Genomic DNA, 17,088 nt, shown 5'->3' on the forward strand with positions numbered 1-17,088 from the left:
TGATGAGCATTTTTTCATGTGTCTGTTGGCTGCATAAATGTCTTCTTTTGAGAAGTGTCTGTTCATATCCTTTGCCCACTTTTTGATGGGGTTGTTTGATTTTTTTCTTGTAAATTTGTTTAGTTCTTTGTAGATTCTGGATATTAGCCCTTTGTCAGATGGGTAGATTGCAAAAATTTTCTCCCATTCTGTAGGTTGCCTGTTCACTCTGATGGTAGTTTCTTTTGCTGTGCAGAAGCTCTTTAGTTTAATTAGATCCCATTTGTTTAATTAGATCCTATTTGTCAATTTTGGCTTTTGTTGCCATTGCTTTTGGTGTTGTAGACATGAAGTCCTTGCCCATGCCTATGTCCTGAATGATATTGCCTAGGTTTTCTTCTAGAGTTTTTACAGTTTTAGGTCTAACATGTAAGTCTTTAATCCATCTTGAATTAATTTTTGTATAAGGTGTAAGGAAGGGATCCAGTTTCAGCTTTCTACATATGGCTAGCCAGTTTTCCCAGTACCACTTATTAAATAGGGAATCCTTTCCCATTTCTTGTTTTTGTCAGGTTTGTCAAAGATTAGATGGTTGTAGATGTGTGGTATTATTTCTGAGGGCACATCAGAGTCATCTGGAAGTCCTAGAACACAGGGTTTGAAGAAACCCAGGATAGAATGTGGTTGAAGATGACCCTCTCCCACATTGGTTTAAATACTCTACTCTTGTAATTTATATGATTTTGTCATTCCTACCCCTAAGGAACCTGAGTACTGAAATATATTGAAATAACTACTCAAGGTTCCACAGGAGCTCTCGAAATTTAGCAGTGGGTGGAAGGCGGGAATCTGACTTAGAAATGAAACTGCTGCTAGTAACCCATCTATAAAAATAACCCAAGTTAGGAAATAGTTTGTACATGTGATTATGAAAACTGTAATCTGGCCAGTTGTAACCTTTGTGAAGAAAGTTATGTAAAGAGAAGGGATTAGTAAGAGCTGTTGCATTGTGGTCAGAAAACTCCAGAACCAGTAACTTGGATTTACAATCTGGCTTCACCACTCATTCGCTGTGTGACCCTGGCTGTGTGGCCCTTTAACATGGAATCTTCACTTGTAAAATGGAGGTAATACGGTTGTGTGAAGATTAAATGAGGTAAAACCTATAAAGTGCTTAGAATAATACACAACCCATAAATACAATTCTTACATTTTTGTAGGAAGTTTTTATCCACACTATCCAGGAGGTAAGGAAAATTAAACCTGTTACACATGTGAGGCAGAGACAGTACACTTGAGTACACTTGATGTTTCCCTTTCCTTTAGGTGACTGTCCTTAAGTTGGTTTGCCTTTTCCATCCCCTACGGTTCCATGCTCAGCAGCAACCTTCTTTTTACTAGTTCATTATTAGAGTGAAAAAGCAACAGTAATGATATCATTAGTTAAAATGGAAGGCTCCTTTTGTTCTAGGCAATGTTCGAAACTCTTCATTTATTATCTCATCGAATCCTCACAATAATGTAAGGGTGCTGCCTCCACATACTGAAGAAATCAAGACATAGATAAAGTAACTTTCTCAAAGTCACAAGCTAATGCCTGGTGGAGCCATTGGAAGGTTTTTCTTGTATGTGCAGATGCATGTGCACACACAGGTCTATTTAGGGAAGCTGCATGAAACACCTGTCCTTTGTACATAGGTCCTTTTGTTTTCAGTGTGTCCTGTGGATTATAATTCTAATCAGAAAGTCCGCAAACAGTTTATTCCTCCCTCAACATTTAGAAGTGATTTTCTTTCACATAAGTTTCAAAGGGATTTCATAAGTGCCATGTCATAACTGCTGCCATCCCTGACATAAAATGTAGAGTAGCTTTACCTTGATTCCGATGGAAATAAAAGCAGTACATTTTATTGTTCCTCAGTCTTAGCCAGAATTGCAAGAATACAATTTTGTTTTGAAGAACTACTCTTTAACTCTTTATATCCATATCCACATTTTCTTTTCTTTTTTTTTTTTCTTTTTTTTTTTTTTTGAGACAGGGTCTTACTCTCACCCAGGCTGGAGTGCAGTGGTGTGATCTCAGCTCACTGCAACCTCCACCTCCTGGGTTCCTGTGATTCTTCCACCTCAGCCTCCTGAGTAGCTGGGACTATAGGTGCGTGTCACCACACCCAGCTAATTTTTGTGGATTTTTTTGGTAGAGATGGGGTTTCACCATGTTGGCCAGGCTGCTCTCTTAACTCTTGAGCTCAAGTGATCTGCCCGCCTCGGCCTCCCAAAGTGCTGGGATTACAGGTGTGAGCCACTGTGCCCGGCCTATATGCACATTTTCTCTTGTTAATTTAACCTTTTAGGAGCAGGTCACCATGCTTATCTGAAATTTCCCATCCATATGGTTCGCCAGAGGTCTTTCATGTTATCCTTTTTCAGACTTGGATTTAGAAAATAATCCTGTTTTGACTTACTATTTGGGTGATATGATTGCTCTCTTAATTTGTTTCTAGTTAGATAAGTAATTTATAGGGAACTAATTTTAGTATATAGCCAGATGAAGGAGTTTTCTCAGCCACACTGACTTAGCAACATTGTCTTAGCCATTTAAAATACATATAAATAAATAATAATTAGGTTTATCTTTATTATGAGTGTTTTGACTGTGAAATATAATTAGACTTTTTAGAAAGCTGTATTAAGATATATTTTAACCTGGCCACAACAGAGTGCCCTGAAATCCACTGATTATAGATTATTCTTTCTTGGCACTGCTAATGGCACTGTATTCGGTCCCTACTCTCTGAAAAGAGTGTATGTCTGATCATGATGGCTGTGGTGTTAGAGTAGGTAGGACAAGAGCACATCCTTGAAGGAGTTCGTGTCAAGTGCTGGCTTTATTAGCCACAGGTATATATATTACTCCTTTCTCTGTATTGTTCCCTCCTTTAAGTGTCATCCAAAGCTGCTATGGAAAAAGATATTGTCGTCAGTTTGTTTATAATAAAGTTAATGAGTGACTTTGAATTGTGAACCCTGAGCCTGAGAACAAACTGGATCTATATTGAAGCATCATACATAGTGTAGCAAAACTTATTAACAATACTCATTGCATATTATCTTCAAGCATTTTAATAAGCATATTTAAAACAAAATCTTAATTTTTTCAACTGTGGACCTCTACACAGCAATAGGAAGGAACTATTCCAACTAGGTTTTTTGTGTAGTAAAACAATAAAGTACTTTATTTACCAAGGACCTTGATTTGAGTTCTTATTCTGATGTTAGCTAGCTGTACAATGCTTAGACAAGTAATTTAACTACTTCTTTTTTTTTTTTTTGAGACGGAGTCTCGCCCTGTCTCCAGGCTAGAGTGCAGTGGTGCCATCTCGGCTCACTGCAACCTCTACCTCCTCCTCCCAGGTTCAAGTGATTCTCCTGCCTCGGTCTCTCGAGTAGCTGGGACTACAGGCACGCACCACCACACGCAGCTAATTTTTGTATTTTTAGTAGAGACGGGGTTTCACCATGTTGGCCAAGATGGTCTTGATCTTTTGACCTCATGATCTGCCCGCCTTGGCCTCCCAAAATGCTGGGATTACAGGTGTGAGCCACTGCGCCTGGCCGTCATTTGACGTCTTAAAGTTTCTGATTTCTCCCTTCAAAACGGAGATCATGATTGTAATACTGGTCTACCCCACAATATTGTTTTGAAAAGTATTGGCTGGGCATGGTGGCTCATGCCTATAATCCCAGCACTTTGGGAGGCTGAGGCGGGTGGATCACCTGAAGATCAGGAGTTCAAGACCAGCCTGGCCAACATGGTGAAACCCCTTCTTTACTTAAAATATTAAAAATTAGCCGGGTTTGGTGGTAGGTGCCTGTAACCCCAGCTACTCGGGAGGCTGAGGCAGGAGAATCGCTTGAATGCAGGTGGTGGAGGTTGCAATGAGCTGAGATCATGCCACTGCACTCTAGCCTGGGCAACAAGAGTGAAATTTGATTTCAAAAAAGAAAAAAGGAAAATTATTAATAGTTACAATAATAATTAAAATTATTTTACAAAGTGCTCTGTGTATGTGTGTGTGATTTTCTTTAGTCATCTTACAATATTAGGAGCAAAATGGGATTCTGCTCCTCATTCTATAGATGAAAACTTGAGGTTTAAATGAGAAAACTGGAGTTCATGTCATCAGAATCTTTTTGCAAACTGTAAAGCTTATGTGAATGCCAGTTATTGTTGTTAGATTGTAATGCTCTAGAGTCATTCCTATGTGGGTTGGAACCCAACTCTTCTCTGTAGCTGTGTGACAGTAGGCAGATTGCTTCAATGTTCAGAACCATTTTTCCTGATCTGTCAAATGCTGTTAATGATGCATACTTCATAGGTTTTTGCAGGAATTACATATCTGGCACATGGCCTGACACACGGTGGCATCCATGAATTCGACTCCTGCTTTTTCAGCTAGGATATTTTCCTTTTCTTGATTTTTAAATAGAATGTTGATGGTGATTCAGAGATTTATTTTTCTTTATTTGATTTTAAGTTCATAGAACATGATTTTCTGTTGGACATCTTAGCTTAATTACGATTTAAGATCTTTTATTAACTACTCTTTACACATTGGTACTGGTTTGCAAAATAGCTCATAAAAGATCATAATTGATACAAAAAATTTCTATTATTTTTTCCCTAAGTACTTCAGTTTTTTCCCACTTATTAAGTGATTCTGTGCAAGTCGAGCTGCTTAGTAAGACCTGTCTTTGTAGTCATTTCGTGTGTGTGTTTGCAAGGAGGTATTTTTAGATAGTTTAGCTGAACAGCAATCTGACGTCTTTAGAGGAGACATCAGTTCATTATGTGGATACAAATTCTATGCTTTCGGCTTTTATATACCAAGTCTTAATTTAAATCTGTTTTCCTTGCCTTTTCTAACGAAAGAGACTACATCATGGTATGTATTCTATTTCTTCCTAAGGCTTGCCTTTCTAGTTAACCTTTGCTTAAATGATCAAGGTAGAAATGTCTTTATTTGCTCACAACTTAATATAGATTATAGAAGCATGGGATTTGGGGCTGTATTTAAATATGCCATTATACATTATGCTATACAATGTTTTTCTATTGCAAGGTGGTTCAAGGATTTAAAATAGTCATTATGGGGCTCATAAATGCTGCGTTCTTTTAAGAAGAAGAATGTAAAGGCCAAGATGTGGGAGTTCTATACTTCTTATAACTGCACATACTGCTGTATCGGTTAAAAAAATGCCTTTTTCTTTGTGAAAGATAATTTAATGTTGAGTATGTAAGAGGAACGTGGTTATTTGCTTTCTTATTGCTCTAAATACAGTGTTTATAGGAAGTTATAATATCTTCTTTTATCTGGTTCTCCTCACCCCTTTCGAAATACTGGAAAAAGAAGCTCTTAAGGCTTAAGCAAATTCATGTTAGTTGTTTGTGACATTTATCTCAAAAGAGATAATACCTTTGGTTAATGATATACATAGTATCTTTGGTTAATGATAAACATAGAATTTTTTTTCTAATTTTACTACAGCTGATGTTGAGAAACTATTCATATAGAAGTTTAAAACATTTTTAAAAAATAATTTTCCAATGTGTTCTTTCTTTTCCAAAATTTAAAAGTTATATCTACTACATGTTGAAATGTCAAAGCTTGAGTGAAAACTTTTGTTATTGGTTCAGATGTGTTATCTGCATGGTGTGAAGCATCCAGGATTTAAAGCACGGTTTTTAGTTTTCAGTTTAGTTATTTGATAATGTGTGAATTCACTGGAATTTTAGAGATATTTTAAACATTACAATGGAATTTCTCATATTTTATCTTATATCATAAACATGAATCATTATCAGAGAGAAATGAATTATCTAATGCCAAAGAAAGACGCATCTTAGAGTGTCAGGTTAATAATGGGCATCTGTATGAAGATGTGGAGATCTTTTATTCTTCAAGAAGAAAGCAAATAAGTTTTTTAATAATTGAAGGATCAAACAAGACATTTTTATAGTATGAAAAGCAGAAAGAGGAAATCCTAAAGCCAGGACATTTTTTTTAAAAAACCCTTTCTTGTTCTTAAAAATTAGTGGCGTTATGTAACCATTTAAGTATTTAGCTGAAGCCTGATATTAAGTGACTCAGATTCCTAGCTTCTTAATGATGCGTCTTTACAGTGAAATTCAAGCAGTTGCCAGATTCTTAAGCCATGAGTTCATTCTCCACCCCCCTCCCCAAATTTGCATGCAGTAAAAACTGAGAATCTGTGCCAAAAGAGGTGTTAGCACTGAAATTCTTATATGCTAAATGTAACATTTTATTTTAGGCTGTTTCACAGTGAAATTGTATTTTAATTTAAGAAGAATGACCAATGTCAGGCTGAAGTTTCTTTATTGGAAAGTAACATAAAAGCTCTGAAATCTGTCTTCATTGGCTCCTTTTAACTTGCCATCATACCCCACCAGAATAACAGTTGTTTTTTTAGAGTTTTCCCCAGATCAATGAAGAAAAGCATCTACCTTCGCCTAACGTAGTAACAGTAATGTACTAACTCTATCAACTCTACTCTCGTGTAAGCCAAGTATTTTCTTGCCTCAGCCTTGATTTGGAGGGAGAAGCTTATGTAAGCCTTTTCTTGTACACATAACTCCAAGGAATCTTTCAGGAATTGTGAAATTGAGCACCTTAAGAATTTTTCCTAAGGGATCATGGAGAAGTCAGGTTGGAAATAGTAAGAATGTAGTTAATGCCTACCTCCCACCACCATGGAGACACACACACACACACACATAGACACACACACGTGAATTGTAAATGAAACAGTGCTCTGGTGGGGGATATGCAGAGCCTGACTCCTCTGGATTTCATTCCAATAGATACTTCATCCCTTTTTTCCTGAATTAAGGTGATAAATCTTCATTTTTGGTTCAGTTCACTTCAAAATATCTCATAGATTTGAACCATCATTAACTGGAACATATGAAATATATAAAATTCTTGAAAATTGTTTAAAGACATCTTTCCTTAACTTACTCTTCTACCTGGGTGCGGTGGCTCACGCCTGTAATCCCAACACTTTGGGAGGCCAAGGCGGGAGATCACTTGAGCCCAAGAGTTGGAGACCAACCTGGGCAACATAGGGAGACTTTGTCTCCACACAAAAAAATTGAAAAATTAGCCGGGCATGGTGGAGCATGCCTGTGGTTCCAGCTACTTGAGAGACTGAAGTAGGAGGATCACTTGAGCCCAGGAGGTTGAGACTGCAATGAGCCATGTTCATACCACTGCATTCCATTCTGGGTGACAGAGGGAGACCCTGTCTCAAAAAAAGAAAAGAAACATACTCTTCTTGTGTTGACTGGAGATTTTTTCCACCTCTATTACTTTATGTTCCAGTTTTCCATAGTTGGTAGAATACGTTAGAATAAGCCCTATTTAGTCATATATGAAGGTTATGTATATATCTAGTTTACATGAAGCTATCTAGTTTATAAGCACCAGAGAATCACAGATGTCAGATGTTGGCCTTCAAGTGAAGAGGACACATAAAAAATATCAAAGTTTATGTCTGATTTATTTGGTGTGTTTTGTTATTGATGTCTTGGTTACTATTTTTTTATTGATTTTAATCTGGGTTCTATGAATTACAGTCTAAAGGGAGGATTCTATCTCAGGAGGTTTGCTAATCCTGTTGATAAAATTGAAAGCATTAAAGAACAGAATTTATTTACAAAGCTACATTAATTCAAATGACAAATATCTAGCCAAGTTCATATTTCACTTGAACTTTTATTAGGTTTCTGTGTTTGGAGGAAGCACTAGGTGTTTCTCAAGTTCCTTAAGAGATTTATAAGCAAAAGTGTAGACGTTTAAGCAAACTTTACTTTAAAATATAGATGAATTCCTATTTTACATTCCTGTGGGACTACATGTATGTAACTATTTTAAGTAAGGCTTAGCTCAAAAGGAAGAGAAATCTTGAGACCTTTTATCTAGTTACGCCATCTGTTTATTGATTTCAAGAATCACTGTCTCATCACAGTATGGATCAGAATATCCCCTCCCTCATCATCATTGTCATCTTGATCATCATTGTTGTACTTGTATGTGTTAACTCGTGAGCACTCAATGAGCAGGTGAAAAGTTTTACAAAGTTTTGCCCCCAAAATGAGACATCAATTAGTTGATTATAATTTTAAAAATTAAGACTCTATATTTAATTGCCCACTGAATATTTTGATGTGGATGTTGTCACAGATTTGACATGGCTAAAATACAACTCTTAACACTTACCTGTTCCCCCAACCACCACCACCACCACCACCACCACCACCACCACCACCACCACCAAATGTTAACTCAAACTAACCAACCGACCATGCAGTCAACAAACTATTAGAGTCCCTAGTTTTCCTCATCTCAAATCATTGGAGTTGCCATCTGTGCATGTATTGAAACCCCAAACCTATGAATTGTCTTTGGTTCCTCAGGTTGCTCAAACCTCTGTATCCTTCAGCAAGTCTTATTTCTTCTACCTGCCTCACCATGAATTGATGTTCTTCCCTCCATCTCCATTGTTACCACCCTGGTCCAAGCTACCATCGTCTCACTTGTACCGTTCCTAGTGTTGTACTGTTCCAAATACCTAATAGTACTTGTACTATTCCTAGTGTTCCCCTTATTTCTCATCTGCCCTTCTTCTGCATGATATTCTTCACATTTATAAAATATAAATCAAACTTACAAAATATAAATCAAATAATGTTATTTCTGTGATTTTAAAACTCCTCAGTAGCTCTCTATTGCACTTGGACCAGAATCTACACTCCCTGGAGAATTATGCATGAACTAGCCCCTCTTGTTCTTCTTACCTCTCATTGGACTTTTCTTCACCTTACCCACTCTGCTACCATTGCTTTGATCCTCCCTTTGTACATTTAACAGCCCAAGCCATGGAGCCTTTTCAGTAGTTGTTTCTTTTGCTCAGAATTTTATCTGTGATGATTACCTGGCTGGCTTCATGACTCTCAGATCTCAGCTATAGGAGGTTTTCCTCAGGCATTTCTGTTACACCATATTATTCTAATTCTCTGCCAAGCATTGATTATTATATTTTGAGTTTTTGTTTGTTGTTGTTCATGTTATTACTGCTTGATTATTATGTCTTTCCCCACTGGAAGGCAAGCTTCATGAGAGTATGTACCTCATCTATTCAGTTCAACACTCTGTCTGTAATGTCTAGGATGTGTTTAACATAAAAAAGCCATTTGATAAATAATTATGGAATGTGTAAGAGGAAAATTAATAAGAAGTACAAAAATGTAGGTATAGGCAACATGTCAGTAAGCTTAGAATTAGTAGATAATTGTTTCATCTTGAGAGGATTTTTTTTTCTCTTTTGACTAGACTAAATTTAGATAAAATTGAATTTGGGTATAAAGACTGGAGGCAATAAGTAGCTAGTAAACATCAATCACTGAATATCCACATTAGCAATCTTAATGATAAGTTAACACTGTTAACTATTACTATTGTTATGTCATGTGATTCTTTAATATTTAACATTTTAATAAAATATGGAAATATTGTTTACCTAAGCAGCAAAAAAATTTTGACACAAGCTTCTTAGGAATTTTAGATGATACGTAATTTTAGAAATACAGACATTCTATTTAGGAAGAATATTAATATGGATTATTTTGAAGATCAAACTGTCTTTGAAGGCCTTCAGTATAATTCAGTGCCAAAAACCAAGTAAAGCTACTTGGATGTCTCCTTGAGTGATAGGACTTGACTATAAAGCATTATGAAAGTTATGTGCTTCTCTAAGAGCAATCATATTTAATGTATGTATATCATGGGATTGAAGTAAAAATATGTTAATTTTTGTTTACATGCATAATAAATTGTTAATAAAGAATTCCAAGTTACTTTTCCCTCTTAGGATTTATGGGGGTTTGTGGAATACTTGTCTTTAAAATTAATGATAGTTTACATTGTAGAAAATTTGGAAACTACTCAAATAAAAGCAAAATCTAGATTCTACTTTTAGCAGTGGCATAGCTAATTCACCTCTCTTGATATCAGTTCCTACAGCTGTGAAATGAGAAGATTATACAGAATGAATCCTCAAGCTCTTCCAGGTCTATGATTGTGCTTTATATAAAAACTTGTATTTGCATAATGCTTTATATTACCAGAATTCTTTCACATCTGTTTTCCATTTGTTCTCACAACTATCTTGTTAGATAGGCAGTACAGACCTTGTTATTGTCTGTTCCACACTTGTGAGTAAACTGAACTACTAAGAATTAAAAATTATTTTCTTGAGTTACACAGCCATCTTGGAACTAGCCATGTATTCTCTCTACAATTTCATATCATAATCTTTGACCTCCTGATGCTAATTCCTGGTAATGTTAAGTATTTAGTCAAAGTAAGTATCCATATTTCATAAATTACCACTGCAGTAACTTGAGAATTTTAAAAATCTGACCTTGGAAATTTGGTTATCCACCCACATAATTTGTAGGAAGCCAGTACTAAAGTATTGTAGCGATTTGTGATATATACCTAATCACCTTTATGGTGCTTCAAGCATATCAAATTTTTACTTCTTTAAAAAGTTGAATAGCTGAATACAGAGGCTCCTCTAAAGTACCTTCAGGTTAGGTTTTGAAAGGCCATTTTTAAGTTTGTTGTCCAGATGGTATATCTCACTCCATTCTAACTTGTCTTCCTACTTCCATTCTAACCCCTTACAAGCCATTTTCCCCACCCCCTGCCAGAATGCTCTTATAAAACAAAACTGGGTCTTGTTAACTTCCTGTTTTAAAAACCCAGTGACTTCTCATTGCACTTAGAGAGCCTACTTTTTGGTAGGCTTAGTCCCTACTTCCCTGACCCCATTTGTACCACTCAGCCTTTCTCACTCCTTACCTTCCAGTGCATGAACTCTTCTCAGAACCGTCAGATTCTGAGTGCATGTTTTCTCCCTCAACATTCTCACTCTTTACCTTCCAGTCACCTTGAAATTGTTTCTCGACCATTCCTAGGTTTATCCCACCTGAAGGTCTTTACTCTGGATATTCCTTCCGTCTGTAAAGCTTTCCTTCCACATCTTTGGCTGGATCCTTTATATTTATTCACCTCTCACTTCAGATGTTATTTTCTCAGAGCAGCCTTCTCAGATCACCCAGTCTTAAATAGTATCCTCTCCATTTCCAGCCATCACCATCTATTACATGCTCTTCTTTTGGTAGTGTCTGTACAATACTTACTGATAGCTGAAATCTTTTTTTAAATTTTTTTATTGTTACATATTCCTCCTTTCCCCTTCTCCCCTCAAGCCTCTCCTCTCTTTAAGAGTGTAAGTTTCAGGGAGCAGGGATTTTGCTAATCCTAGTCATTGCCATATCACTAGTTCCTGTAACAGTAACTGGCTTGTTAAAGGATGTCAGTAAATACTTGTTGGATAATTAAGTAGATGAATGAATCTTATGGTTCTGAGTAACTTTATATACTCTTCATCTGGCAGGCTTCTTGTTGAGATCTATGATAGGAAGTTAAAAATATGTTGAGTTCAGAAGTTTTGTCCTTAATTTTTTTGATGCTGGCTTCCAGGAAAGCTAAACTAAATTTATTGCATAACTACAGTTGCTGTTCATTGTGTTTTAGTTTTATTCTGGTGATCTTACCTATAATTGCTGATGGAAGGGGGTGACTATAGAGCTGGTAAGGAAAAGAACATTGGGATCAAACAGTCTCTGTTCAATTTCTCTCAGCCTGAATATCATCTACTTTAAACTAGGGTTAACAGTTCAATGATTTGCTTATTAAATACTTACTATACCTTAGGTACTGTGTGAGAAGCTAGGAAAAGAGTGATGAAAAAGACAGACACACCTAGAGAGGGCATTGGATTATTAAATCAGCAGCTACTGTAAAGGTATTTAAGTTCTGTGACAGGCAGCATTCTGGGTATCACAGGAACATTCTTACAAGAATTTCTAACTTCAGGAGGAGGGTTCAGAGAATTAGCCAGGCCAGGGGTGAGAGTGTTCTTCCCGGAAGAGGGAACAATGAAGACCCAGGAGGAGTTGCAGAGTATCTCGCTGTATTTAAAATAACCAGAAATAGATTTATATATTTAGTACAGAGGCTGAAGGGAAGAGAAGTGAGTGTGAGAAGATCAAAAGGAGAAGACAGTGGGGTGCAGTGGTTAGGAATATAACTTTTTCCAAAGAGAAAGAGAAGAAGCCACTAAAACATTTTAGGCAGGGGAGTGACAGGATCAGGTGTATATTTTCCTATCGTGTTTTAAAAGTTTACTTCTGGCTGCAACATGAAGAAGAGGGTGTTACAAGAAGCAAGATAGGACAGTGGTAGTAGAGTAGCACCACAGTGAAGTGGGTTCATATTTGTAAATCCCCTCTCAGAGTGCTGTCACACATAGTGGGAGCTTGGTTAATTTTATAAGTTCTGGGTTTTCCTAAGGTGAATTGAGGCTATGTAACTTCAGCGTTATGAAAGTTAAACTTTTTGTATCTAAAGACATTTTCAAAGTATTCCTGCTTTTGTGTATGTGCATGCATGTGCACTGACACCACAGATTTTATTTAACCAGTCATCAGGTTCTCTGAATGGATTTTAATGAATGCTACTCTGTTTCCCTGATTTCAACCTAGGATGATACATCAATATGCATACACATACACACTTAACAGAAACATTTAGAGAAAGTAGCTGAAGTTGAGGAAAGTAAACCACAGCTTAATACAGCAATAGAATATTGAAAGTTCGTATTAATTTGGGAAGAATGTACTTTCTAAGAGAGTTACTCAACTGGTGATGTAAATCAATCATGGCAGGTGACTGAGAAAGTCATGAAAAATGCTGGAGCATTGGCAGAAGTGAGGGGGTCTTTTTTAGGTAATGTGTGCTTGACGATGTCATAGTCATTCGGACTATTCATTTAATGGCATGTGTCTAAGGTTTACAAAAAAAAAAAAGATGAAGGAAAAGAGAAAAATCTATTAGACTTCTTGCAGTTTATGAGTATATAGTCCTGCTGGCCCTAGGCAGTGAGTAATGCACCACAAATGTTCAGTCAATTCTTGTATAGTGCCCTCCCGACAGCCAAAGCAATGAGATTACCTGGCGTGCCAGGGTTGACACATGAAGACTTTGAAAATAAATGTGAAATTAAATGTCTTAACATTGAAGTCCTTGGAAATAAATCCTAACATGGATATCTTTGTCACAGAAGTAAAAGGAAAAATTGATAGACACCTAGCATGAATACCTAGTGTTTTCGTTAGCAGCTTAAGAAGGGTAACATAATTATTTTTTGACTTAAAGGTTATTGTCTAGCTCAGTTGTAATACCCGTCACTAGAAAAGGAGCACCTGTGGTAGTGATTGTTGCATAAAATCTAGAAGCAAATTTTTAGAGGTAGGATCTGAGATGTCATTTAAAATCAAGGTAGTTTCCTGTGTGTGTGTGAATATATACATCTGTGTATGAGGAATGGGTGGAGATTATTAATTATTTTTAGTATTTTTTGAGACAAGGTCTCACTCTGCCATCCAGGCTGGAGTGCAGTGGTGCAATCACGGTTCACTCGACTTCCTAGGCTCAAGCGATCCTCCCACCTCAGCCTCCTTAGTAGCTGGGACTACAAACATGTGTCATCACACCCGGCTAATTTTTGTGTTTCTTGTAGAGACAGGGTTTTGCCGTGTTGCCCAGGCAGGTCCTAAACCCCTGGACTCAAGCTATCCTCCCAGAGTGCTGGGATTACAGGCATGAGCCACCATGCCTGACCAGACAATTTGCTTATTAAATACTTACTGTACCTTAGGCAGTATTTGAGAAGCCACGCAGTACATAAAGTTTCTCAGTTGATAAAGTTATGTAACCAGTGTATCCATAAATGATAACTTAGAATAGATGGAGCTTCACAGTTTTGAGTCACTATCCATTGTATATATATCAAGACAAGCTTTAGTGCTGTTGTTTTTTTTATGTCCTCTTGATATAAGTTGTAATGAATATCTTTTTCTGTTAAAGTTATGTGGAATTAATGTTTTATTTTTCTTATCTCAGAAGTAATTCATATTTATATTTAAAACTTTAGAAAATGTAGATAAGCAGAAACAAATTTTAATTGTCCATAATCCTACCATGTAATTATAGCTATTGTTAACATTTTCTTTATACCCTTCCATAGTCTTTATTTTGTATGTGTGTATAGAATTGGTTCACGTTAAAATGAGGAAAATCTTTTGTGCAACGTTACCACCGTTGCTGATATTTAAAATGTGTTGAATTATTGACTCGTACATTTTGAGCTCCCAGAACCCTTCAGTGGCTTCCCATCTCATTCAGGGTAAAATCCGAACTCTTTACCATAGTTCCCCACATGATTTCACCCCTGAATATCTCTCTGTCCCAATCCCTCTCCTTGTCAGAGCTTGTACTGGCCTAGCTATTCCTAAAACATGCCAACGCCACCCTACCTTGGGCTTTTGCTCTTAGTGTGCTTGTTCCTGAAATGCCTGCTACTCCCATGTGCTTCTGCAGGGGTCAGGCCTTCATTCCATTCATATCTTGTACTCAGATGTTACCTGAGCCGGGAGACCTTTCACCCCCTATATCCTGGACCCTACTTAATTAATTTTTAAATTACCACTATGTGATGTTCTTATTTTTTTGATGGCCTTCCCCCAACTTCCTACCCACTCCCCAACACAGACACACAAATACTAGGATATAAAGTCTATGGAATCAGAGTTTTGAGTACGTCCACGCTTCTTCCTAATGAAATCAAGTTTACTTCTATTTTTTTTAAAGACTATAGCGTAAATTTCAAGAGAAGTATTTATTTTCAAGTGGTCAGCCTATTCAGTAAATTTTATGAGTCATCAAAATCAAACAATCAAGTAGGTGGCTTCTAGACCTAATTTTTCATGTAACCTACAAAGCAGCACTTTTAAAAACAAGTAATTTTCCGGGAGCCTTATAGTTTCATCATAGAATATTTGCGTCTTGAAATTTGAGTAGATATTAGTGCTCTCCAAATTAGAGGGCACTGAACAACTCCATATATTTCATTACTGTCTTTGGTTCATAAGATAATCTAATACTCTGTTGATTTTGTTCTCAAGTTACGTACACAGCGCAATAATTTTTCATAATATATTTAACGATTGTATTCCTTTGGCTTAGTGATATGCTAGATTTATCTCAACTTTACACAAAGACAAATATGAAGTATACTTAGCAATGTATTATATATTAATATATGAAAATAAGTTATATACAAAGTGTGTGCTTATATACTTTGTATAAATGTCTATATATGTATTTTATGAAGATGATATAATTAAAATTATTCCTTTGGGAAATAAGTGAGAGCATAAAAAAATGAAAACAATTTTCACACCTTAATATCACATCTTAGGTCATCCCTTGCTGTCTAGTCACTGTTTATCACATCGCTTTCTTTTCATCTTTGCTGGATGCAGTACTTATCACAACTTGACAGTTTCTTGTTTATTATTTAATTATTTGTCCCCACCCACTAGTTACAAGATGCATGACAGCATGGGCTTTATTTTACTCATTGCTGTATTTAGCAAACTTGGAATAGTGTCTGGCCTACTGGTTTTCAATAAATGTTGTTTGACTAGTTAATTGAAGAGTAAATGAGCTGTCGTGTTTATTTTATCCAAACTGCACACAGTCCCATGAAATAGTAAGTCAGATGTTATCAGAGTCCTGCCTACTTCTTCATAAGGAATTTAGAATTTCACTGTGGAAGACTTTTCAGTTATAGGTCACAAAAATGATCCTAGTATTTGTTTAGGATAATGCTAGCTATTGTACCAAACAAAACAAAATATAATGGTTCAAACAAAATAGACTTTTTTTAAGTCTCTTTTTCATAAATCTGATGGTGTTCTTGATCAGTGGACAAATCCCTTCTAGATAGTAGTTCAGGGTTGCAGGCCCCCTCCATTTTTTTGGCTCAGTTGTCTTTAACCTTCAATGCAAAGCTTGCGTTTTCTTCCAACAGAGACTCTCTTTAATGGAAAGGGAAAGATCATGGAGGGTCTCATGTAAGGTTGTTATGAGCAAGATATAGAAGTGGCATAATCACTTCTAATTGTTCATACTCCAATGGTTTGAACTCAATTGGCACTTACGTAACCGGAAGGGACGTTGGGAAATGTAATTTAGCGATGCACCCAACAAGAGGGCACTGGTGAATAGCTAGCCAGTCTCAGCCACGCTACTGTATGTAGATCTAAGTTCATTTGCATTTAGGTGTAAGATAGCTTTATAACTTTTAAAGAGTTAAAAATTAATTATGGGTTAATGTTTTTACTTCTGTATAAGGCCTCCTTCCCAAACCCAACCTTTTTTGTTCACAAGGCAGCTTAGAGTCCTCCATGGATCCCATAGGAATCTTTTTTCTTTGACTTTAAACACTCATTTCCCAAGCTCCATACTCCATTGAGCATTTCTTCAGTTGGGATAACTAAGTGCATTCCCTTTGGAGCTCATCAAAGTTGTTGTCTAATTGGTTATAGAAGCCATCTTCTGATAGTACCAGCAGCTGCCTCCCTCTCCAGGGATTGCTGCTTCCATAGCACCAGTCCCACTAGGTTCTGGAAAACAAGAGACTGAGAACTCAAGTTTTAGTAATTGTAGAATATTACCAGTATTTCTATATTAATTAGTATTACAGTCTAAATAGTATGATTGCATGATTTGCTTATAGTTCATAAACATAGATTTTGGAGCCTGTTACTGAGGGTTTTGGAGAAGCCACTTGAGCTCTTTGAGCTTCCATTTCTTATTTCCTTCCCTTCCTTCCTCCCTTCCTCCCTTCCTTCCCTTCCTCCCTTCCTTCCCTCCCTCCCTCCCTCCCCCCCTCCCTCCCTCCCTTCCCTCCGTCCCTCCCTTCCCTCCCTCCCTCCCTCCGTCCCTTCCTTCCTTCCTTCCTTTCTTCCTTCATCTCACTCTGTCACCCAGGCTGGAGTGCACTGGCATGGTCTTGGCCCAGTGCAAACTCTGCCTCCCAGGTTCAAGCTAT

At 36.9% G+C, this 17,088-nt stretch overlaps 1 protein-coding gene across 15 annotated transcripts in view; it reads left to right on the plus strand.

Annotated features, from left to right (window-relative positions):
- RAPGEF2 (Rap guanine nucleotide exchange factor 2) overlaps positions 1-17,088 on the plus strand; it is a 256,394-nt gene that overhangs the window by 176,192 nt on the left and 63,114 nt on the right. Inside the window, exon 1 of one of the 15 annotated variants that reach the window (XM_055276273.2) lies at positions 4,902-4,925. The exons of the other annotated variants lie outside the window; for them this stretch is intronic. Within the exon in view, the coding sequence (XP_055132248.1) occupies positions 4,923-4,925 (3 nt within the window). The 5' untranslated portion in view covers positions 4,902-4,922. Of the gene's footprint in view, positions 1-4,901; positions 4,926-17,088 lie in introns of those variants that run through there. 15 annotated transcript variants of the gene reach the window in all.

This window comes from Symphalangus syndactylus, chromosome 4 (assembly GCF_028878055.3).
Source record: "Symphalangus syndactylus isolate Jambi chromosome 4, NHGRI_mSymSyn1-v2.1_pri, whole genome shotgun sequence".
NCBI lineage: Eukaryota > Metazoa > Chordata > Mammalia > Primates > Hylobatidae > Symphalangus > Symphalangus syndactylus.